At 33.3% G+C, this 23,523-nt stretch overlaps 5 protein-coding genes across 5 annotated transcripts; 2 read left to right on the top strand and 3 right to left on the bottom strand.

Annotated features, from left to right (window-relative positions):
• Positions 1-140: 140 nt before the first annotated feature.
• Phum_PHUM380490 (Co-chaperone protein HscB, putative) lies at positions 141-1,230 on the top strand (the record flags this gene model as incomplete). The annotated part of the gene is made up of 2 exons (XM_002428387.1): positions 141-581; positions 856-1,230. The coding sequence occupies 2 exons, from the start codon at positions 141-143 to the stop codon at positions 1,228-1,230; spliced, it is 816 nt and encodes a 271-aa protein (XP_002428432.1).
• A 261-nt stretch (positions 1,231-1,491) lies between these two features.
• Positions 1,492-4,694, bottom strand: Phum_PHUM380500 (serine/threonine kinase, putative; the record flags this gene model as incomplete). The annotated part of the gene is made up of 10 exons (XM_002428388.1): positions 1,492-1,538; positions 1,616-1,942; positions 2,009-2,168; positions 2,331-2,484; positions 2,595-2,849; positions 2,937-3,077; positions 3,202-3,388; positions 3,531-3,630; positions 3,778-4,353; positions 4,659-4,694. 10 exons carry the CDS (start codon positions 4,692-4,694, stop codon positions 1,492-1,494), a joined length of 1,983 nt encoding a protein of 660 aa, XP_002428433.1.
• A 215-nt stretch (positions 4,695-4,909) lies between these two features.
• Phum_PHUM380510 (gamma-interferon-inducible lysosomal thiol reductase precursor, putative) lies at positions 4,910-5,812 on the top strand (the record flags this gene model as incomplete). Its single annotated transcript, XM_002428389.1, has 3 exons — positions 4,910-5,014; positions 5,099-5,275; positions 5,480-5,812. 3 exons carry the CDS (start codon positions 4,910-4,912, stop codon positions 5,810-5,812), a joined length of 615 nt encoding a protein of 204 aa, XP_002428434.1.
• Positions 5,813-6,816: 1,004 nt separating this feature from the next.
• Phum_PHUM380520 (carbonic anhydrase, putative) lies at positions 6,817-8,225 on the bottom strand (the record flags this gene model as incomplete). Its single annotated transcript, XM_002428390.1, has 6 exons — positions 6,817-6,951; positions 7,275-7,492; positions 7,568-7,670; positions 7,742-7,860; positions 7,933-8,146; positions 8,202-8,225. 6 exons carry the CDS (start codon positions 8,223-8,225, stop codon positions 6,817-6,819), a joined length of 813 nt encoding a protein of 270 aa, XP_002428435.1.
• A 369-nt stretch (positions 8,226-8,594) lies between these two features.
• Positions 8,595-23,207, bottom strand: Phum_PHUM380530 (ciliary dynein heavy chain, putative; the record flags this gene model as incomplete). Its single annotated transcript, XM_002428391.1, has 1 exon — positions 8,595-23,207. One exon carries the CDS (start codon positions 23,205-23,207, stop codon positions 8,595-8,597), a length of 14,613 nt encoding a protein of 4,870 aa, XP_002428436.1.
• Between the last annotated feature and the right edge of the window lie 316 nt (positions 23,208-23,523).

Genomic DNA, 23,523 nt, shown 5'->3' on the forward strand with positions numbered 1-23,523 from the left:
CTAACACGTTTTCTATTGAACAAGTAGTATGGAGCTTTGTGTTGTCAAAATCCTATTGGTTGATTTATTTTAACTAATAAGTGGAGGCAACCAATGTCGTCTGCTTAAACTTCTCTGAGGTGTTGATTAAGTTAAAAATAATGCATCGTCAAAAATTTTTACTTGATTTTATTTTCAAGTATAAATTTTGTCAATCATTTCAAATAAGTACATTTCAAAATTCTTTTTACCGACCGACCTCAGAAATTTTTTCTTTGGGTTTATTTAAATATTTACATGGGAAAAATGAAACAATTAATAAATTTATATTACCATCGCCTAGATTTATACCAAAATTTCAAAATCATAAAAATTTTTCTAATTTATCTGATGAAAGATGTTGGAATTGCAAACACTATTTGGAACCAAAAAAATTCTTGTGTTCTTCATGCGGAGCTTTACAAATACCTGAAAATAATATGAATTATTATGAATTATTTGGAATTTCCCAAATTTATGATATTAATTTAGAGGAGCTATCATCAAAATTTAGAAATTTACAATCTTTATTTCATCCAGATAAATTTATGAATAAATCAAAGGTATGGATTTCTATTATCAGCATTCAAAATTTTTTTTTTTTAAATTACAAATACATGATTGAAATTTAAAATCTTATTTGTAATGATTAATTTATAAACTCATAAAAATATTTGTTTACAATTATATGTGATTCTTGCTTTTTGAATTTTATATAACAAATACCTTAAATAAAAAAAATAAAATTATTAAAAACAATTTTTTTTTAATTTGTGAATCTACACAAATTGTATTTTAATATTTGTTAATTAATAAATGTATTTGTTTTATTTTTAGAAAGAATTAGAAATATCAGAAACATATTCAAGTCTGGTTAATAAAGCATATACTATTTTAAAAGACCCAGTTAAAAGAGGTTTTTATTTACTCGAGTTAAGAAATCAATCAATTGAAAATTTACCTTTAGAACAAGAATTTTTAATGTCAATTATGGAAAAAAATGAAGAATTGGAAAATATTAGTAAGACTAAATTGAAACTGTTAAAAAAAGCAAACAATGAAGAAATCAACAAACAATTAAATTTAATTTCTGATTCTTTTAATTCTAATAAATGTAGGGAAGCCAAATGTAATTTAATCAAATTAAATTATTTTATTAATTTGCAAACAAAAATCAAAGAAAAAGAAACTGAAATAAATAATTCTGAATAAATGCAATATAAATAAAAAATAACAGTTATTTTTCTTTTTTTTTATTAATAAAATAAGCTGTACATATTTCATCCATATAAATAGAATATCATATAATTTTTTAAAAAGTTTCTTTTTTTTTTTTTTTTTTTCGTGTTATATAAATTATAAAATTCAATAGTTTAAAACTTGTAACAACATGGCGGCAATTTTCTTTTTACTCTTTTCCTCTTCTTTATTAATTTTTCCCATTATGATTAGTATTCAATGATTTTATATAAATTACATTTCACAATTGGATACATTAAGATTTTGTAATATATTTCGCGCTAAAAAACAAAAAATAAAAAAAATGAAAAAATAAATAAATGGTGATAAAAATGAAGTTGTAAATCATGATACAAACCTTGAAAATATGCTGTGTCTGTTTCACCATCTGGCTGTGGTATAAAAGGTGCTTTTGCTTCTAATAATTTTTCCCAATGAATATTAGAAAAAATTTTCATTTCCGTTACGGTGGATCCGGTTGGTCGTAGGGTTGGATCAATCGTTAACAATGAATCGATGGCATCGTGAGCTTCTTTTGAAAGTTCTTCTTCTCCTATTGGCCACGGTATATCTCTATTAAGTATGTTATTAAATACAGCTTGAACGGTTTCATCATTAAATGGTGGAATTCCGGTCATAAATTCAAATAAACATACACCCAATGCCCACCAATCAACAGCCGAACCTTTAAAATATTTAAAAAATTACGTTTGATCGACATTACAAAAAAAAGAAACTTTTAAAAATTTACCATGTTCTTTTTTTTGTAGTAATTCCGGAGCTAAATAATCAGGAGTACCCATAATACGTTGATCGCTGGCTATTTTTCCTCTTCGTACCGATTTAGGTGTTTTGTAAACGGAAAGTTTATTCGTCGAAGGTGTTGAAATAGGACTAACCGGAGATTCATTCTATACGTTTAAAAAAAAAACATGGTTTTTACTTAATATTTTCTTTAATATCAAAATTGTTTTATTTGTCACTAAAATTTTATTATTGTTTCATATATGTATTCATTCATTGTATTGCTTGAGATATGATGTATACAAAAAAAAAAGCTTGAAGAAACTTACCATTGTTAATTTAAAATTACATTTAGTTTCGGTTTTTTCTGGAAATTGAAATCTGGTAGATTTAAATTTAGAAAATTCTTCTTTTTTTGACCTTCCTGAAGATACGGGTGTTGAAAATAAAACTCCTTGAGCGATATCTTCAAACGATTGAGATCTAAAAGAAAAATTAATTATCTATTAGATACATTTTTTTTTTAATTTTACACAAACGGATGTAGTATTTATGAGGTTTAACTAATTTTAACTAAAATAAAAAAAAAAAACCTCGTTTTAAAAACTTCTTTTAATGGACTTATTGCATCTATGCTTTTTTCAGATGATATCATTTTTGGAGAATTTAAATCTAAAAAATTTATTTCTTGAGTTAATCCCGTATGTCCATTTTTATCATTGTCGTATCTCTTTTGTTTGTTGTGATTTTCAACATCTTCCATAAAATTACGCATTGGAACATCAATTAAACTACTTCTTTTTCTTTTTAGTGATCGTATTAGGCTTGGCTTTTTTTTTAAATTGCAACTGCTCCTAAAAAAATTTATTAAAATATTAATATCTATAAGTATAACATTTTGACAAAACAATCAAAATTAAATTGTAATTTATTACCTGCTAACAGGAGATGTTATCGAGAGATTTTTACTTTTACATCCTGATTTACACACATTTTCAGCATCTGTATCTTGGGATCTTTCTGTGTTGCTCTCACACGTATGATAAGATTCTGAAGTATAACTTTCTTCAATGCCTCTAAGTAAAAATTTTTATTTTTTTGACAATTTAGGATTATCATTAGAAATTCTAATCAAGAGTTACATTATTAATTAAGAGTTAAATTTGAATTAAAAAAGAAATTAATAAAAAAAAAAAAAACCTGTCGAAACTACACTCGGCAGTTTGAATAGGTACAATCCCTGATAAATGACTACTATTGAGATCATTAGTCCAAGCTGATATTTTAAATTTTTGACAAAGGCTTGGCTGCTCTTTTATTAATCCATTACTTTTATCTTTTACTGATGAGTTGAACCCTAATCTAGATTTTGAAATGTTACCAATATCTGTAAATAAAAAAAAAATTACTTGAAATACATACATGCATTTTTAACATTAATTTTTATTATTTTTAAATATCATCATATTCAATAAATATTTTTTTGGTTTTTTTAGTAATTACTAAAATGATTTTTATGTGTTATTAACTGTTTTTTAAAAGAATTGACAAATCCTTGGAAGCTGAGCCCATTGATGTGCTATAAGTAGATGTGGAGCTACATTCTGGTGAAGTACTATGAAATGAACCCTGTAATAATTATATGAAATTGTAAAAAAAAAAATTTAGATGTTGGAAAATAGTAAATAAGAAAAATGAATTGATGTAAATATTTATAAAATATATATATAATATGTAAATATTTGATATCTACAATAGTAATTAAATTGTACTCACAAAAGACAAATGAGAAGTTAAAGATAAAAGTTGACCAGGAGTTCTTGTACAGTACTCGACACTGGGTGTACAATTAATTAAATCAGAAATTTCCAAGTCTCTTTGCATTCTAATTCTACTCAAACCAAAATCTGTTAATTTTACATGACCAGTAGCAGAGAGTAACATATTGTCAGGCTTCAAATCTCTGTGAATAATTCCATGATTATGAAGATATTTTAAAGCCAAAACAACTTCAGAAATGTAAAAAACTGCCATTTCTTCATCGAAATAACCATAAACACTTAAAAGAGACTTTAAATCACCACCAACCATATATTCTAAAACTAAGTAAACTGAATGAGTAGACTGAAGTGAATAAAATAAATGAACACAAAATGGACTTCTCGATAATGCTAATGCATTTCTTTCATTATTAACTTGCCCCACCATATTTTTATTTATCATTTCCGATTTTTTCATTACTTTAATTGCATACATTTGTTCTGGATTAGTTTTTTTAAAGCCTAAAAATACTTTTCCGAATGCTCCTCGACTTATAGGCTTTATTATTTCAAAATCACCGATTTCTGGTGGCTGCAATAAATGAATAAAAACGAAAATTAAGGTTTTAATAATAATAATAATTCAGTACTACATAATCTACGTAAAATACTTGTACATGAAAAACTGTATTTAAGTAAATTACAATATGTTGGCAACGTTTTGAAATTGTTTTAAATTCAACCGTTTAATTATTTAAACAAATTTAAATTTTAGTATAACCATACAACCACACGAGGTTTACCTAATATTATTACTTTTAAACACGGTTTTATTGTATATTATGCAAGTGTTGGAGAAATTACTTAGATCAGAATGAAATTTAAAAATAAATATACCGCTTTATTAGAGTCCACCGATGAATTACTATTCATTTCTAAATTTTTCCGTTAAATATTTTATAATCAACTGATAGAGGTAAACAATTAAAAACATCGTGGTTTTAGAACAATATATAAATGGGAGTGAAACATATGATTAAGGTTTTAGTTTATTTTTTAGTTATGTCAAACTAAGTTTATCAATGAGTTTTACCGTTAATTTTTAATATCATTTTTATTTTTTTTACTTTTGTTTTAATTAAAATATAATGGCCCTTATTAGCCATACTAAAATAAAAATATTTATGTTTTTAGTTATAGTATTTATAATATTTCAGTTTCTAAAGTTTTTACCGTGGCTTCAATTAACTAAAGTAAAATCTAGTTTTCTATTTATAAAAAAATAAAATAAAAATAAATAAATAAATACGGATTTTATTATTATTATTTTGATTTAGAAATCTGTACCAGATTACAATTCAGGTTCATCCCTTGTTGCACCAGTTTCAGTAACCGTATTTTACGAAGCATTATGTCCTGATTCTAAAAATTTTATTATAAAACATCTTTTACCGACTGTTAATAGAGCATCACGACTTTTAAATGTGACCTTAGTACCTTACGGTAAAGCACAGGTACGTTAACTATTCTGTAATTAATATTTTTTTATTAATTTTTTTAAATTCCTTAAATAATAAATTAAATATTTTCATGTAATTTTAAGAATCCACGTTCATGTTTATAACATAAACATAATACAAAAAATTAAATATTTATGTTCACATATGCCGATAAGAACCTATTAAAAATTAATTATTAATTTTTTTATTGTTTTTCAGACAGAAATAAATAATGATGGAAATTTTTTATTTTCTTGTCAACATGGTCCAATTGAATGTGCAGCGAATAAAATTCATGCTTGTTCAATTTCAAAAATCACAAATCAAGTTTTACAAATAAAATATGTTTCATGTATGATATCTGATAATATAATTCCTGAATTAATAGGAGAAAAATGTGCCAAAGAATTACTTATAGATTGGAAACCTATATCAGATTGTTCTCAGTCAGATTTAGGAAATGTTCTTTTAAGTAATTATGGAAAACTGACACATTCTTTACATCCGAAAATTGATTTCATACCAACAGTCTTAATTAATAATGTGAGTTAATTTATTTTAGTTATGCTTAAAGGTTCACTAATTATGTAAAAGAATGTTTAACATGTCACACATCTTGATTATTTTTAAAAATTAATTTTATCATAAAATTTTTTTTTCAATTTGTTTAAAACGGAAAATGATTTTACATTTAAAAAATCTTTAATTATTTTTTTTTTAATAATAGTCATAAAAAATAATCAAAGATTTTAATTTTGAATTTAGCCTCAATCAATAAATTGTTTTTACATGATAAAAAAAACTAAAAGCAATCAATTCATTGTTATGATTAATGCATTTTGTTTTTATATGAAATTATAAATTGAGGGCACTGTTCAATCAATAAAATTGATTGCATTTTGAGATAAGAATTTCAATGTTATATTATTAGTTAATAAAACTCAAATTATTATTTTGTCAATCCCTGACTACAATTTAAACAATTAAGATAAAAATGAAATTCATTTAATGAATTATAAAAAAAAAAAAAAAAAAAAAAATTATTATTTATTATTCTGATTTCAGAAACGTGGAAATCAAGCTGCCATATTGAAAAATTTTTTTAAAGAATTATGCATTACCTTGAATAATGTTCCAGAAGAATGCTCTTTATGAATTGAAATGAAGTTTTGAAAGTTTTAATCTCATTCTGAAAATAATCATTATAAATAATAATATATATATATAATATACATTTTTATCAATAAATTATTAATTTTATGATATTGAAATAAAAACACAAAAACTCATAATTTTAACAAGAAAAATAAAACACAAAAATTTGCAAAATTGAATTTTAATTGTACTCGGAAAAAAAAATTTCAATATATAAATCTAAAAAACTTTTTATTTTTTACTAGTCAATATACAATAAAATACTATTTTTTTTTTTCTATTAAATATTTTAAAAATGAATTTTAATTTAATTGTTTTTTTATTTTTTTGTAATTATTTTGTTTACACTAAAACTATATTTCAATACTTTGATTTTATTTTTTTTATATTTAATGACTACTTTAAAATGATCCACATTCACGAAGTTCTCTATTACCCAAAGGAAGTGGAGGCCTATAATTATTCATTATCAAACCATCAGATTCATTAATTATATTTTCTTTTGTGTGACATCTTAAAGTTCTGAATATGCTTAACTAAAACAACAACAACAACAAAATTTATTTTAATTAATTTTAAAGAATACTTAATTATAAGGCTCTTTTATTTAAATATAATTATTATTTTCAAAGGATTATAATATATAAAAAGAGTCGATATAAAATAAATCATTTCAATATTTAATTTGATAATAATTAATAATTATTTAAATAAATATTAATTTGAGAATTTATCTTTGAACAGTGAATAAAAAATATTTACATATAGATAACAAAATTGTGTACTTCCTTATCAGAATAATAATAATAATAATAATATTTAATGGTTTTCATTAATGATAATGTTATTTGTTATTTACCTGTCTATCGGAGATTTCGACAGGGTCTTTAAATATTATCCAAGTAACATTTTCTGTACAGGGTGGGGTTGTCAATGAACCTTGATAAGTCCAATAAGTTTTTTTTTCAGGTAATAAATTAAAAGGATTTATGTAATTTTCAATCTGTACCGATTCATTCCGGAATAAAACCGATGGTATCTTTGTGACAACCTTTTCTAATTCTTCATTATCTGAACCTGCCTGAAAATTTATAATATTATTATTATTATTATTATTTTATTATTATTATGGTTAATATATTAAATGAATACAAGTTACTTTTAAGAAAATTCCTAAAACTGCAAGTCCATCAGAATAATTTGCTGCTTCTTTAAATGATGAATATTTGGTCGAGTTCCAATGTACCAAATGAAGCTGAAAAAAAAATTACAATTTAAAAAAGAGAGAGAGAGAGAGAGATAATTGATAAAATTTCTCATACGTACCTCCCCGGCAAAACATTGTCCGTTAACTGTATGTTCGGATCCCTTATCGTTGCTGCATCCCCAATGACAATGAAATTGTTCTAATTTGTATTTTCCCTCTAAAGGCCCCCCACTTAATTCTTTTTAATAATAATAATAATAATTAAAATTACCAAATTTAAAAAAAAATTAAACAATAATTTATATCATACCTGATTTTTCATCTTCGACGGAAACTTTCCATCCGTAACCTGAATTACACAAACGACAATCGTTCTTTGGTACGTAATTAAAAGTCAAAGATGCCGCCGATGAATGATATTTTACATTTGCCGTTTCTATATCAACGGGTGATTGTTTACTTCCGGCGGCCAAAGGAAATTTTGATGCCCACGTTTCCGGTCCTGAAATTATTAAATTTTTTTTCTTTTATTCTTCTTATTCTCTTTCACATTTTTATTTTTAGTAAAATTATTATTACTTTTTTTTCCCGAATCGTTTCCATTTTAGATTTGAGGTTAAATAAAAAAAATTATTATTAATTATATTTATAAAAATAATAATGATTCATCATTTGTGTAAAAAAAAAAAAAAAAAAAATCGAGTATATATTTATTTATATAATAAATTATAAAAAAAAATATCACAAAAGTCTATTATTATTATTATGTTTTACATAAATAAAAATATACAACGACGAATGAGTTTTATAAAACTATTTTTTTTTTTTTTTTTTGCTTTACAAACTAAAAAATAAATAAATAAATTATTTTTATGAGGAAATCACACACTGAAATGAATATATTTATATATACAAGGAAAAAAAAAAAAAAAAAGTTAAACTGTTAGGGGGTCATGAGTAATTAATTATTTATTAATCGGTGTTTAACATGAGGCAAACTCCTTGCAAAATCCAATGGCTCGAATGTTCGCATGTGCTTAAATCCGCTTCGAAAACCAAACCGACCCCCATCGCGTTCCTTCGGAGAGATGTCGTGTAAACAGGAGTCCTCAATGTATTTTGAAGCTTGAGCCTGTGCCTTTCGACGGGTATAATTTTCAAAACAGGTAATTCTTCGACTAATATTTTCGGAAGAGATTTTTTCAATTCTCCCTTTTCTATATCCCATCTGGCACCTTCGAGATAAAGACCTTCGACAAAACATCCTTGATCCGGTCTATCTTCTACCTCGTCGTGATTTTTGTATTTGGTTACGGCCGTGTACAAAGTCGATTTGTCCAACGGCCAACCGTTTTTCCTGCAGGACATTTGCACCAAAGCCGTCAAATACGATTCTGGTATGTGAAGACCCGATAGCCATATAACAACGGGATCTCCCAAAGAGATCCAAGTCGTGTACTGTGCTATCCTTCGTAAATAGTGTTCCATCCAACTCCCCAAAGTTTTTCTCGTCGCAGGTATTAACTTTCTCCACGAATTAGGAATTTGTCCGTTGAACAAAGAAACCGAAATGTTGTCTAAAATGGAATCCATACCAATTTCACCGGCCAATGCTTTTCTTAAATTATTTAAACTCTGAGTCATGTTTTCCAACAATTTATTAAATCTCTCGAGTTCTTGCAACAAAACAATTATTGTGGGAGTGAGAGTCATTTCATATTGTTTTCTAATTTTAGGCATGTCAAATTCGTGGGGTATTTTAGATATTATGTCTTTGCACACATTATCGATGAATTCTTCTCTGCTTATTCCGCCCTTACTCACGCCGGTTTGGGGTTGCAATTCGATGAGGTACGTCCACATGTCTTTGGCCGCATTCGTGTAATACCCGATCTCCGCGTTCGGATGCAATCCGAAAACATCTGGAGAATTAACCAACGGAAGTAAATCTATGTAAGCTATGTAGTCTTCTTTTTCTCCATCATTGGGTATTTTATAATCCACAGAACTATCTTTGAAAAAGGAAAAGGGTTGAAATGAGTCAAATAGAAAATCACCCATGTACTCGTTCATGTACGTCTTGACTATCCTCCTATCGAAATTATCGATTACTCTGCCCCCGTACATAACTTCGCCTATGAGGTATTTTAAACTATTCCAAGGAATTCTACTGTCTTTGGCGTCAAACATTTTAGTTAAATAAGTATCTAATATCTGGGTGCAAACGGAAAAATCGGATTCATTAAAATCGTAATTAATGTTCCATCCGATTTTACCAAATTTTCTTCTCTCTTGAACGACAGCGTGAAAAAATGCCAAAACGTAAACCAATGACTTGAAACACGGATGAGGGCAAGACTCCAAAGTGGAACTTCTAACTTTAAAATAAGTGTTTCGTAAGTTTAATTTTAAACCGTTCGGAGCCTCCGTCACAACTTTCAAAGATCTCTGCAAAATTCCTATCGGAAAAGATGGGGTCGCGTCGGTAGTCAGCCATAACCGGAAATCCGGATGAGGTTTTGTGACTTTTTCAAGGTCTTTTTCAACGATTCGAACAAAGGGTATGAGGAGATGACAATTTTGGAGCATCAACCATTGCCCACGATTAACGGCTACGTTTAAAAAGGAAAGAGCCGTCGCCTCCTGACCCTGCCCGAGTGATAAATATTTAAATTTTCCTCCTCCCATTGCACACCTATCGGCAAGTTTCATTAATTCGCTCGTAGGATCCGATCCCGGACTGAGTATGAACACGACGGGCATTAAAGGCGAGCTCTGATCGAAAATGTCATCCAAACTAATAACAGGCGGGGTAACGAATTCTTCACCCATGGCGGTCGTTATAAAATTCACCACACATCTATATATTCTATCGACTCGAAAACACCGAACGAACATTAACCGCTCAAAAGGAGTTATTTTTTTTGAATACCCATTGGGGAATGGGACTGCTTCGGGGATATCTAAATCGCACCAATCCTTCCACAAAGAGTTATTTTCTTCAATGTCGGTGGGTAGCGAGGCAAACTTTTCGGGGAAATCCGTGGCAAGCTTAATTATATCTTCCCATCCCTGAGACGAAAGCCACTTGGTCGGATTTTTTTTCGGTGATTTTTCCAGAGAAACATTTCCCTTTATGAAAAAATTAAGCTGATCCTGATTGACCCGTCCTTCGCTCAGTTCCAACTTCATGGTCATTTGAAATGAAAACAAGAGTTTGTGCTTTTCGAAAATGCCGGTGCACCCGTAATCGTAAACGTTTTTCGTTAGAGTTTTTATTATATTTTTTAATCTACGGGATAGCATCGCATCGAGATGAGCTCTGCTCAAGGAATGTGAGAAAACTTTCAAATAAGAATTCAGGGAATATTGATACATCGGATTGACTCCAGCCATGTCCGACAGAAGGAAAAATAATACGGCACCCCTTTTGGCCACCGACCTGTAACCGTTTCGAAGTTTATCAATGTCTATTGAAGTGACTTCAGCTAATTTAAGTTTTGCCGTGACTTCGCTCGCTTTTGATTTCGTGTGTTCTAATGTTTCGACGAGCTCTTCGTTGTCCAGCATGTTTCCCGTCGACGTTGATAACTCGCGAAGAAGCGAATCCTCTAAACTTTTCAAAAGATTTTTATTGACAAAAGTTTCTTCTATGAGATTTTCTCGTTGTTCCTCTAAATCCGGCCTTTCGTGTCTCACCACGACGCTCAACAATTGATCTTCCAAACCGGAATTGGTGACCGAATAGTTTATAACGATGGCTTTAGTGTAGACTGAGGGGGCCCATCCCGGGTTCGCGAGTTTAGTTGTTAAGTACAAGCGAAACTTTGGATCTATATCGACTTCTTTATCGCCTAAATTAACATATACTCTTCCGGTAACCGTTTTCCATTTTTTTTCTAAAACGTTATCAATGACGGGATCGATGTAGTCATCAACGTCTTGAAACAGGAATGGAAACCCGTATTTAATGGCCATTTCCAAATGTTTTAAAAAATCAGCATCGTTAAATGATGAAATTTTTAAATGTTTTTCTTCTTTTTTTTTTATCCAGTTAAGAGCTTGCTGTTGGGGATCAATGCAAGCGGGAAACCTGGAACCTCGAAGGGTTAAAATACCATTTTGAACGGACAATTCATCCGGAGGAAGCCCTTCCGAATTCCACTTACTGATTTCAACATCATCCGACAACGATGTTTCCAGCCTGTAAGAAAGGGTTACGGGCAACTCTTTTTCTATCAAACTATTTTTCCAGTCATCGTAAATCATGGCTTTACGAAATTCGTAGCTAAAGGGACCGACGTAGCTGAGAAAAGACGCGGATAAAAGGCAGTTACCAATCAATTGTTCTTTTTCTATGTGAAGTTGATCAAGTTCGTTCGACCAACGAGTATTTTCCGAGCTTAATCCGCTTATTAATTTATCCGCGGCCGTTAATCGTTTCATCATCAAGTCCGTTTCCTCTTGTAGGATTTGACGCTCTCCCATTGCTTTCATGTAATGCTCGTTTAACACTTCCAACTGCTCTTCAATTTTCGCAATTTCGCCCATTAACTTTTTAAGATACTTTTCAGATTTTTCATACTCTATTTCCAATTGTTCGACTTTTTCTTTTTTCGGTTTAACTTCTTTAAATACGGCACAGTAGCCCAAAACCGCGTCTACGAACATCATTAATCCGTGACCAGCTTTGCTGACCGCTTTTAAATCCGGTGGCAAACCCTTTGCGTGAGCTTTACAAGTTTTCTGTTGATTTTGCGTTATCAAATCGCAATTCATTTCTTTGAGTCGGTATAAAAATCCCGGATCCGCCATGACTCCTTTGGCCGATTTCCACGAGATTTCTTTAACTCCCATCAATATTAGAACGCATTCGCAAACAATTTGTACCGCTTGGGGCGGTGTCGCAAAGGAACGGATTTCCGTTATGTCGGATTTATCAAGATCGCTTAAAGCGGCTCTGGCAATTTCCAGAGCGGGTAAAGCGGCATCTAATATTTCTTGAGCCTCCGTTTTTTCAGACATGATTATTTTTTCCTGTTCCTCTATTTCGAGCTTTTTAGTTATCACATCGTTTTTTTTTTCGTTTGCTATTTCTGTCGCACTTGATATTCTGGCTAAAAGCTCTTCGCAACCGGATGTTTTTTTCGACACGGCCACTTGTTGAATTTCCAATTTCGCATTTAATTCTGCCAATTGAACGCTTGCTTCGGCAATTTTCAACATACCACCTTCTAATCTCTCGCATTGTGCTACGATGAATTGATTTTTCTGCTCCAACAAAACTAAATAAGTGGATATAAAGTCTAAGTAGTGTCTTGGAGTGACATGGTTCTTGCGTCTAAGCTGAGTGAGAAAATCCGTGGTGTATTTTCCTAGCGATGAATGAACGTACACTACGTGGGCTATAATATTTTCCCGGTGTTCTTCGGGAAGATTAGAATTTTCACCTAAAAAGACTTTGGCCACGGCATTCAATGCTTGTAAGGGCCAAGGAAACACCCAATTAATTGTCGTGTTATTAACGAGACCTGGAAAATTTCGACATCTGGTCCTTAGACTGTCGCCACCGGGAGACATGGATAAGACAACGTGCAGGTTTTGCATGCATTTCTTTTTGAAATAATTCCAAACTTCTTCTTTTCCGACGCCGAAACCCGCATCCTTAGCAAAACCCCGCACACTATTTATAATTCCATCTCTTTCCTCATCCGTGAAAAGAGCCGGAGTCATTCCCACGGCGAGTATATTATTTATTATCTCTAAAAATCCTTCCTCGGCTATTTGAGAAGCCGAAAATAGAAACACCGTCGGTTTTCTTTCCACTCCGATTTGATTGAAAAGTTTTTTCAAGTCTTCTTTGAAATTATTTTCATTGTAACCACGACTCAAAGTAATTTCAAAAACAACACAGCCAGCCGCAAATGACGCCAACCGAGTCAAACTCTGTTTTCCGCTACCTCCCACTCCGATGATCATCATGTGTCCTCGATTCATACGAAGAACTCTGTGGATTCTAGTTAAATGCTCCAAAGCATCGTCAAAAAGCACCAATTCTACTTTACCGTACTTTTCGCAAAACTCTGCTAATATTTCTTGAAATAGAAAATACACAGCGTCATAGTCTAAAAGATCTTCGTAGTAACGTTCTTCGTCTCCTCCGGCACACGCGTTTCGATAATCTCCAAACAACAAAGGTTCTCTCATGACAAGCTCGATAAGTTCCGGATTGTCTTCAAAATGTTTTTCTATTTCATTTAAAATTTTTCCCTTTACCAGTTCTTGATCGGTGGTATTAATGAGACGGTCGCAAATAACTCTGGAAAATTCATTTCTCCAAACTCTCACCACATGCACTTGAGTTTGGAAAAAAACGTTTTGAATTTGACACACGCCCGCGATAATCCTGGATAAATCCCTTAAATTGAATATGTAGTGAAATTTCGACGGAGTCGGAGGCAATTCAATGATTATGGCTTTGTACAGATTTAACGTCATTTCAATTAGTGTGGGAATGACCTCTTGAATCTCTTCAGATAAATTCAAGCAATGACCGCTCAAAATGGATCGGTATATGTACGTGACCGTTTCGTCCGAAGGAAAAGTTAAATTGAACACCGAAAACATGGAAATAAACCGAGGATCAACTTCGTTTCTTCCCCCTCCCGCTTTACCCATGGCAGCCAAAAAGCAAGTGTCTTTTATTTGTTTCCAATTGAGCTCTTTTCCACGATCGTAAAAACCTCCCCTTTCGAAAAGAAGTTTCAAAAGAGCAATTGGTTGTTGAGTGCCGTAATCGTCCACTTGAGGCATGTTCAAATCATCGATGAACACTATGAACTTTTTACCAATGGGCGGACCGTATATATCTTTTGTTCGCTTTTCTACGGCGGACTCAATGTTTTTTTGAACGTCCATAGAATTGGTCCGAGAGGAAAAATTCACGTTTAGCTGAAGGAAATACTCGGAAGAAAGCCTTCTGAGAAAATCTTGTATGATGGCAGTTTTACACGTTCCGGTTTCGCCGACCAAAACTACTGGTCTCCCTATTTTATTCATGAGCTCCAACAACCAATCGGTTCTGCAAGTATCTATTGTTGGCACTAAAATTTCACTGAAGTTTTTCAGCGGATCGTGAACGTATTCGGGAACGATCCACTTCCAAGCCACCCATTCCTGATCGGTTATATTTACAAAATAATGATAGAGCGTGGGAAAATCACTTGGAAGCATTGTCAGGGAAGCTTTTTTATTTTCCGAATCATCTATAATTACCATGCCGGTGCATTTCTTAACGAATTCATCAAATTCTGATCTGTTATCAACTACAATGGCAGCCCCCAAGGAACAATATACGCTCTCTATGAAAACTGCTTCGGTGACTTCCTCAGGCCATTCCTTACTTTCTTCCGCCTGACCCGGTATGAGTGAATCTAACATGTTGCATAATTGAACAATCATGTTAAGCGCCGTTTGATGAATGATGAGTTTCAAAGGTTTCACTGCTTGAGCCCCCAGTATACCTTCAAGTACGTATTTTAACGTTGGCACTGCTATTTTTTGAAAAACATCATGTAATTTTTCTTTGTGATCCTCCGTGCCTTTTCTAATATTCACCCATTTGTTCCAGTAGGGAAGATAGCCCAAATTTTTCGGGTCGACGTACACCATACCGGCGCGAGAAACCGTGGCCGGAGACGCGTAACTTAAATCCCCCACCTCGAAAAGAAGAGCACAATGAGGAAGAAGTCTGATTCGCTCTCCATTGGCTAAAGTTAAAAGTTTATTATCGTCCATGACGGAGTTCATATTTTCAATCCACAGGGCATCGACATCTCCGTCGAAAAGTATGTAGCGTCGTTCCGGGTTCTCAATGGGTTTGTTTATTTCTCTAAATATGCAAGAAAGTAAACCGTCCGTCCAATCACGTGTAACCGGGTCTAAAACACCGTAGAGTTCGGTCACGGAACAAGCTTTAGGATTTAGCACGTACAATTTGGTAGGAAGATCGAGAGCCGTTTGAGCTTTTTGCAAGGTTTGAATGACAACGGTCTTTCCCCCTCCCGTAGGTCCAACTATCATCGTTGAATGACGCGTCATCATCGTTTCGTACATTTGCACCACTTTATCCATCTGATCAGGTAGAATTTCGTAGTTGTCTTCTCTAAGAGCCTTCTCAACGGCAGCATTGAAATTGGGATATCCAACTCTCGGACACTCTAATCCGGGAAACAAGTCCGTTATCAAGCCCAAAAATAAAGGCACATCATCGAAAATAAACTTGGGAAGGTTCATATCTCTCAAAGCTCTCATGAGCACGACGTCCTCTGGTAACTCTTGAGCTCCGCGCTTTAATTCTCCCGCCATAACGAGCACGGATTTTAAAGCTCTTAAACCGAAATCGTAATGCGATTGTTTTGACAACTGCTCTTGAGCCAGCTTATATAAAACGGTCATTTTTTTAGCTAAAATTTTCGCTTCTAAAAATCCTTCGGAAAAAAGCATTATGAGACATATCATTTCCAAATCTGGAACTATGCAAACCACGGGTCGGAAAAGAGCTTTAACTGATTCGGGTAATTCCGTTCTACCTGCGTACCCCGGATTCATGGTAACGAATATTCCAACTTTAGAATCCAAAGTAATTTCTTGATTTTCAAAATTGAATTTTTTTAACTTGAGCAACTTCGCGTTGCGAATGGTTTGCAATTGCGTTGAAATAACCGAAAGTACGGAAATGTCGATTCTATTGAATTCGTCAAAGCACCCCCAAGCTCCGCATTGGCATAATCCGTTTAAAATTTTTCCAAAAGCCTTGTGGTCCATTCCTTCACCGCAATTCGTGACCATGCATAGCAAACCCAGTGCTTTTGCTAAATCTTTCGTCGTTTCCGTTTTTCCGGTTCCTGCGGGACCAGCCGGAGCACCTCCGAGCTGCATTGACAACGCTTGAGTGATCGTGAGGTATATGCGATCGGTGAGAGGTGTTATGACGAGCCGTCCATTTAATCCCATGTATTCGTACCCGTACTCGAAAATTCCGGTGCATTGTTTCACCATCAAATTATCCGCTTCCTTTATCCAATAAAAACGCAATTGACTTTCCCATTCGAATTCTTGAGAGTCGGTTATGTTATCCCGTACAAAATCCTCGATGATATCTCGCGAGTGAACATCTATTATTAAAACCGTGTTAAATTTTTTCCTCTCATTTTTCGTCAATTCTCCTCTGATTCGAACCACTAATTCGTCCAGCTGTCCGTTCAATTGTTCCAAATAAATTTTCATCGCCTTGTGATTTCCTGTTGAAATTTTATAAAATACATTTTCCACTTCGGCAGTCCACCACACCTGACTAGCCGCCAGGCAAACCATTCCTTGATAATTGAGCATCCATTCCGTCCTCGGCCTCCTGGTTTTCCCGTAGTCGTAAATAGATTTTTTAGTTATATAACGATTGGATTTACGCATTTCCGCTAAAATGTCATTCATCCAGTCTTCTATTCGTCCCTCCGCCAAAACGTAGTTTCGAAATTCCAGTATTTCTTTTTCGCAAGAAATCATTGCCAAAGCCACGATTTTGTCGGGAGGCCGAGACTCGAATTTCAAAGACCCAATGTTGTCAAATATTTTCACCATGTGTTCTTGAATGCACGTTGCATCTGTGCTTCCCAATATGGATAAAAGCTCATCATCCGACAGGAAAAAGAATCTAGCAAAAGCATTCCTCTTAGAATCTAAATACTCGTTAAGGGATTTTTGACATTTTTCAAGACCCAAACCGAGTGCCATTAATTCAGGAAGTCGTCCGCTAACTTCGCAACATTCTCTCACGTTTGGTCTCTTATAAGCCTCGACCATGATTCTCCTGAACGATTTATCAAGGTCGTCAAATTTTTTTGCCTCGTCAGGAATTTGAAATCTAATATCGCCCCCGACGAAAATCCCCTCCAAATACATCCACTTCCTCTGAGTTTGTATCCAGACTTCAATCACTTCGGCGATGACGGCTAAACTTTTTTCTAATTTTTGAACCGCGCCGAGAAAGGGTCCGATAAACTGAGAGGTGGCCATGCTTTGTAAATTCATGGCGTTATCTTCCAGCACGAGCATTATTTCATCAACGGAACCCAAAACAAAACCTCTGTCTTCGATTCCTTTAAAATGAGGTAAAATAGTGAAAGCCATATTTTTCCAAATTTCCTGAATTTCTTTCACACCTTTTTCAATGGACAATTCTCGTACGGCGGCTGCTATTATTTCTTCAACGATATCGGTATACCTGTGAATTTCCATCGTGAACATGTTTTCCAAAGTAAAACGATCGGGAGACATATCGAAAACTTGTCCAGTTTTTTCCATAAGGAGTTTCCAATGTCTATCACGCAAAGCTTCATTTTTAAGTTCGACCATCAGTGGTATGGTATCTTTAAATTCTTTCATTTTTTGTTCTATGGCCGAACCGACGGGAGACTGCCTCAAATCCTTTTTGAGCTTTTTAAAATCTTTCATAAAATTTTCCATGCCGTCGACCAAAGTGCTCGGATTCAAATTTACCCATAGAGTTTTTGCCCATTGTTCCTGAGCCAATTTTTGATTTTTGTAAATGAGGAAAATATTTTTCAAACCTTCAAATTCTGCTTTGGCTTTTATAAAATTATGATAATCGCCGGAAGGTAAATCGAACAGAGTTTCCGCTAGAGTCAATTCTTTTTTTCTCTCTTCGAAGTCGTTGAATAGTTTTTCATATTCTTCCGTCACGATGACACCCTGATCGAGATCATTGTAAAACGTTCCCGGGCCTTCCGCGTAAAATTTTGTTACGAGTTCATTTACGACTATCATAAAATCTGATATTTGATCCTGGGTGAGAAGCGAAAATCTTTCTTTCGTTGCTTGAAACGTTTGAGCCCTGTATAAAGCTGATATGTATAAATTTTTCCATTCTTCTTCCAACGTGATAGACATTTGAACATCTTCTTCTGCCACTTCAATTTTATGAAGTTTAAGAATGTGATACCTTTCTTGAAATTCTTTGTATTGGATTTCCGCGGACACGGTAGATTTTTGAATGTTGGTCACTGTCTTTAAAGTTGATTTAAACGAATCCAAAGATGTTATTTTTTGATTTAGATTTTGTCTCAAGTCATTTATAAATTTTTGAAAATTATTCATGGCTTCCCTCGTATTTTCCGATAATCTAATCCCTAAAGCTTCTTTCCATCCTATGCAATAGTTTTGAACGCTGTCGATTATCGGCTGAAGATTTAATCTCACGCAATACACGTCCTCGTACGGAACGAGTTCGGTCAATTCCGAACTGACTTGTGCGTAAAAGCTGAACTTTTCATCGTAATCCGATAGTACCGGATTTTTCGAACAAAATTTATCGCAAGTTAAATTTTTATCATATATCCAAAGATTTCGATATTTTCTCCATCGCATCAACCTTCTCACGCAATCGGACACAATGCGTAAAACGGTGTCCTGGATTTTAGTTATCAAATCGTTAACCAATTGAATTTGAACGACGTCTTCGAAAAAAGAAAATAAATAATAATCATCGGAGTCGGCTTGTTTTTGAGGTTCGCAAGGCACGCACGTGCCGTCCATCCACCTGGGAAACAATTTTAACTTGCCCATGAAATCTTTAACGTTGTGAATTATAATATTGTGAACTTCCGGAGACGAAGGTCTCACAATAACATCCGGAACGGCCAAAACGACAGCTATTTCAAACATGGCCTCCTTAGTGTTTAAAGCCTTATCGAAATCAATTAAATTTCTCACAGTCATTTCGAGTAAATTGGAAAAAATTTTTTTCTCCCAGGATGCGTAAAAAAGTGTCATGAAAGGTGAAGCACCGGAAGACGTGTGATGAACGAGACTTTCCAATTTCATTAATATGGGTCCGACTCCGTTGTAAATGAGAAGCATGTCGTTCACCGTTTTTATTCTCGATTGTTCCATGTCTGTGAAAAATTCTTTACACTCTAAACGTCTCAAACTATCGCTCGGTTTCGTTCCGGAAAACAAATTGAATTGTTCCAAACATGATATTTTCGATTCGATTTCTTTTTCTATCCTTATGATTTGTTTGGCTGTCGTCGTGAGGTTTTTCAATGTTCTTTCGCAACCTTCCACGTATTCTTGAATCCCTAACGAATTCCAATTAAATCTCGTTAATCCCGGCTGTATTTGTCTTTCGACATCCTTGAGTATTTCTTTTGTGAATTGAAGCTCCGACAAACTCAAACCGTCGACGGCTTCGTTGTAATCGTTCACCATTTTTTTAACGGCCAAAAGATCCCACTGCAAACGATCTTTTTGAATTGAAACGCTTTTTATCGAATTAGGTATTTGATACCCTAAATATTCCATCAATTCCGCTTCCGCTATTATGTCAAAAACTTGGTCGGCAAAATTAACTTGAAATCTCAAATGAAAATCAACCAATATACTATCGTTAACAAATTCTCCCCAAGTCATTTGAGGGGTGAATTTTTTTATCATGGCCGAAGATAAACTATTTGTGTGTATGGGTGGTAAAACCAAACTTGATTTTCTTTTACTCGAACTTTTAGCTGTTAAACCGTAGCTCCCCCCTGTGCCTCCGTGAATAACGATACGACTTGCGGACATTTTAGACAATGCAAAATTCTGTTGAGAAAATTCAATTGATTTTTGGGAAGCGTTTTCCTGCGACAATACCGATCTCATGCTCGCTGTTCCATCTTGAAATTTTTTTTCGTTGAAATGCCGAGTTATTGTCATGAGATTTTTTTTCTTGAAATCTTTTTTAACTTGGTCCAAAGGCCTTTTGTAATGATCTAATTTCAAAACGGAGCGTTTCAAAGCAACTTCGCAAACGGGCAAAGCGTTTGCACACCAAGCTTCAAATTTAGATTCTTCGAATGCTTTCATGCGTTTGGCCAATTTTAAATACTCTTCGAAAGCTCTTTCTTTCAATTCCGAATTTTCGAGCTCTTTTATTTTTTGATATGCCAGAATGGGTTTTTTTAAACGCATGAATAATTGCCTTTCCCAAAATATGGCTCCGCTTTCCGGTGGCAAATACCTGAGAATGGGAGGTTTTTTTTTACCTCTGTTAAACAAATACTCAATTATGGATATTTCTTTGCTGAACTGTTGCATTATGACGTCAAATTTCGTCATGAGTTGTTCTTGAATGGAATTACGAGTTTTTAAATGTTTGAATTTTATTAGCATTTCTAACGCTTCTTCGGAGGACCTCAGTATTTTAAAGGATTCGTCAATGAAAATTTTGGCTTCTTTTTCCAACTGTCTAACTTCTTTATAAAACGACTCAACGATGGAATCCCAATTTTCTTTACAAGTCGGTTTGTAAATATCAAAATCCGCCGTTTCAATTGACGTCAAAAGATTTTCGACTCTTTTAATGACGGCATCGATTTGTCCCGGATCGCTTATGATCGATTTAAGTTTCGGACCGAAAATTTTTTTAAATTGCTGAATCACCAAAGCAACATTATACAAGTCTTCGCATACGGATGCCACGTACTCGGATTCGAAGAATAGTTTTTTCTGATCGAATTCCCACCTTTGACCCCTTCCGACGATTTCTATTTTTTTTCTCGTTTTCAGGTAGCTAATTTTCCACTGTTTCAACATGCTCGCGGCTTCTTTTGTTTTTATTAAAATAATATCGAGAGGACTCTTAAATATTGTGGCGGGTTTCAATGCGCTCGAAACTTTTTGACAAAGGTTCACGGATATTCGACTTATAAAAGAAACCATTATCTCATCCGAATTGTAATATTTTGATAGAATCCACATCATGTGTAGGCCGTCGATAAGGCCAGGAAGAGTTAATTGAATTGCTCTATACGAATAAGAATACGTAATGGTTTTCAAATGTCGCAAAATGGTCAATAGAAATTTAACGTTGTCTCTCGCCTCCGCATAATGTTTCAACAATTCCGTTTCTGCCACGCTTAAATCAACTATGTTTTTAGATCCGGCTAATCTCAGAGTGCTCATAACGCTTGCCACGGGTTTGGCTTTGATTTGTTCTACCAATAAACTGAGTCCTGCTTCTCTATCGTGCCAAAAATCATATTCCGAAATTGGATTTATATCATCCGGTTTTTTCGCCAGGTATAAATTCATCGTTTGACTTATTAGTTTTTCCCACGTGATTGCCGCTTGTTCCATTGCGGACAAAGCCGCGGGATCCGATATTAAATCTTCCTTGCATTTGGTTTCCCATTCGACATCGGGAAGTTCGAGCAAAACGACTTCCTTTAAATGCTCTTGCGTCCAACTTATGTTCTGAGACAGCATTTCTAAATCTTCGATTAAATCTAATTTCGTTGACATTTTCTCTTGCGGCAATTCTTCTTTTTTTATATGAGTCTTTTTTTTTTCTTCAGAAGCTTTTGAAAGTATGTCCGAAGGGCTTTTTTTTATTTCTGGCTCTTTTAAAAATACCGATCGCATTACTTCATCTTCTTCGAGTTTTTTGACGTTCACAGAAAGTCTTCGATAATCGGAAGGCCTTAAAAAATTAACGTTTATTGCGGTTCCTCCTCCGAAAGCATGTTCGTTTCCGTCATCTTTTTCATCTTCTTCATCCGTGAGTTGAGATTTTTTTCTTCCCGGTTGCACGGCGGCCATTATCAATTCCGGTTCGCGAAATTGTTTTTCCACCAATGGTATGAATACACTTTTGACAATTTTATTAGCACTGCTCAAGTGTTGTCCTCTAGTTGACCCTACTAAAAAAATACTCGGCATGATGGAACAAGCTCTTTCGTAGTTTTCGAAATTGATGACGGATTGTTCTCTTTGTCGTAAAAAAAAAACTAATCTGTGATTTTGAGGAGTGGATTCTCCTTCCAAGTAACCGAAATGAACATTTATTCGGGGAGCTTGTACGACCCTCTCGACGATTTTATTTACCAAAATGTAAGGTTTTTCTTCCTCAACTTCTTCAACCGTATTTTCAATAGCAGTTACTGGACTGTCTTTCTTCCCTTTCGGACCTTTATGTTTAACTTTTTTAGGTTTGTGTTTTCCCTTAGTAGTTGTTTGAGTAGAGGTTTCTAATATTTGTTTTGGACTTTCCGAATCGTTTTGAGCCGCCGTTTGAGTATTTTCATCGGGCGATTCAGCATTTTCAGTTTCTTCCGGTGAAGCACTTGTCGTTTTAGGAGGAGGCGGAGAAGGTTCTGCCGATTTTTTCCCACCCTGTTTTTCTTTTTTCTTACGAGGCGAAGTTTTATTACCAGATTTACCGGTCTTTTTTTTTTCATGAACTTCTGGAACGTCATTAGTTTCTTCTTCAATTTCTTCAACTATTTCTTCTTTAATGGTAATTTCTTCTTCTATAATTTTATCATAATATGTTTTATAAAAAAAACAAAGTCTTTTATGTAAATCTTGGGGTCCGAATATTTCATCGTTTAAAAAAGCAACAAGATTATCTTCTACTTTTCCATTATCTTCTAATAGCAATTCGTCAAAAAGTTCCGAAGAATTTTCTTCGTTTAAAAACGTCAAAACTTTTTCACGGATCCAAATCAATCTGTAATCTTGAGCCATTGTAAACAAAAAAAAAAAGTTATTCCTGAAAATAAAATTCACTCAAATGTGTGGACGATCGAGATGAACATTTTTTTTAATTAAATCCAATTATCATTAACTACTTTGTATATAAACCCGAATATAACAAAAAAAAAAAAAAAAAAAAAAACATGTTTTGACGTAAACTTTATCTATCTACTTTGTAATTACAAAACATAATTTTTAACAACAACAACAACAACAACAACAAAAAAAACAAAAAAAAAAAAATTATTAATCTTACCAAATATAAGTAATCAAAACAAAAAAATTGAACGTGTCATCATCATTACTA

The sequence above is a fragment of the Pediculus humanus genome, genomic scaffold (genome assembly GCF_000006295.1).
Source record: "Pediculus humanus corporis 1103172107855 genomic scaffold, whole genome shotgun sequence".
Lineage (NCBI taxonomy): Eukaryota > Metazoa > Arthropoda > Insecta > Psocodea > Pediculidae > Pediculus > Pediculus humanus.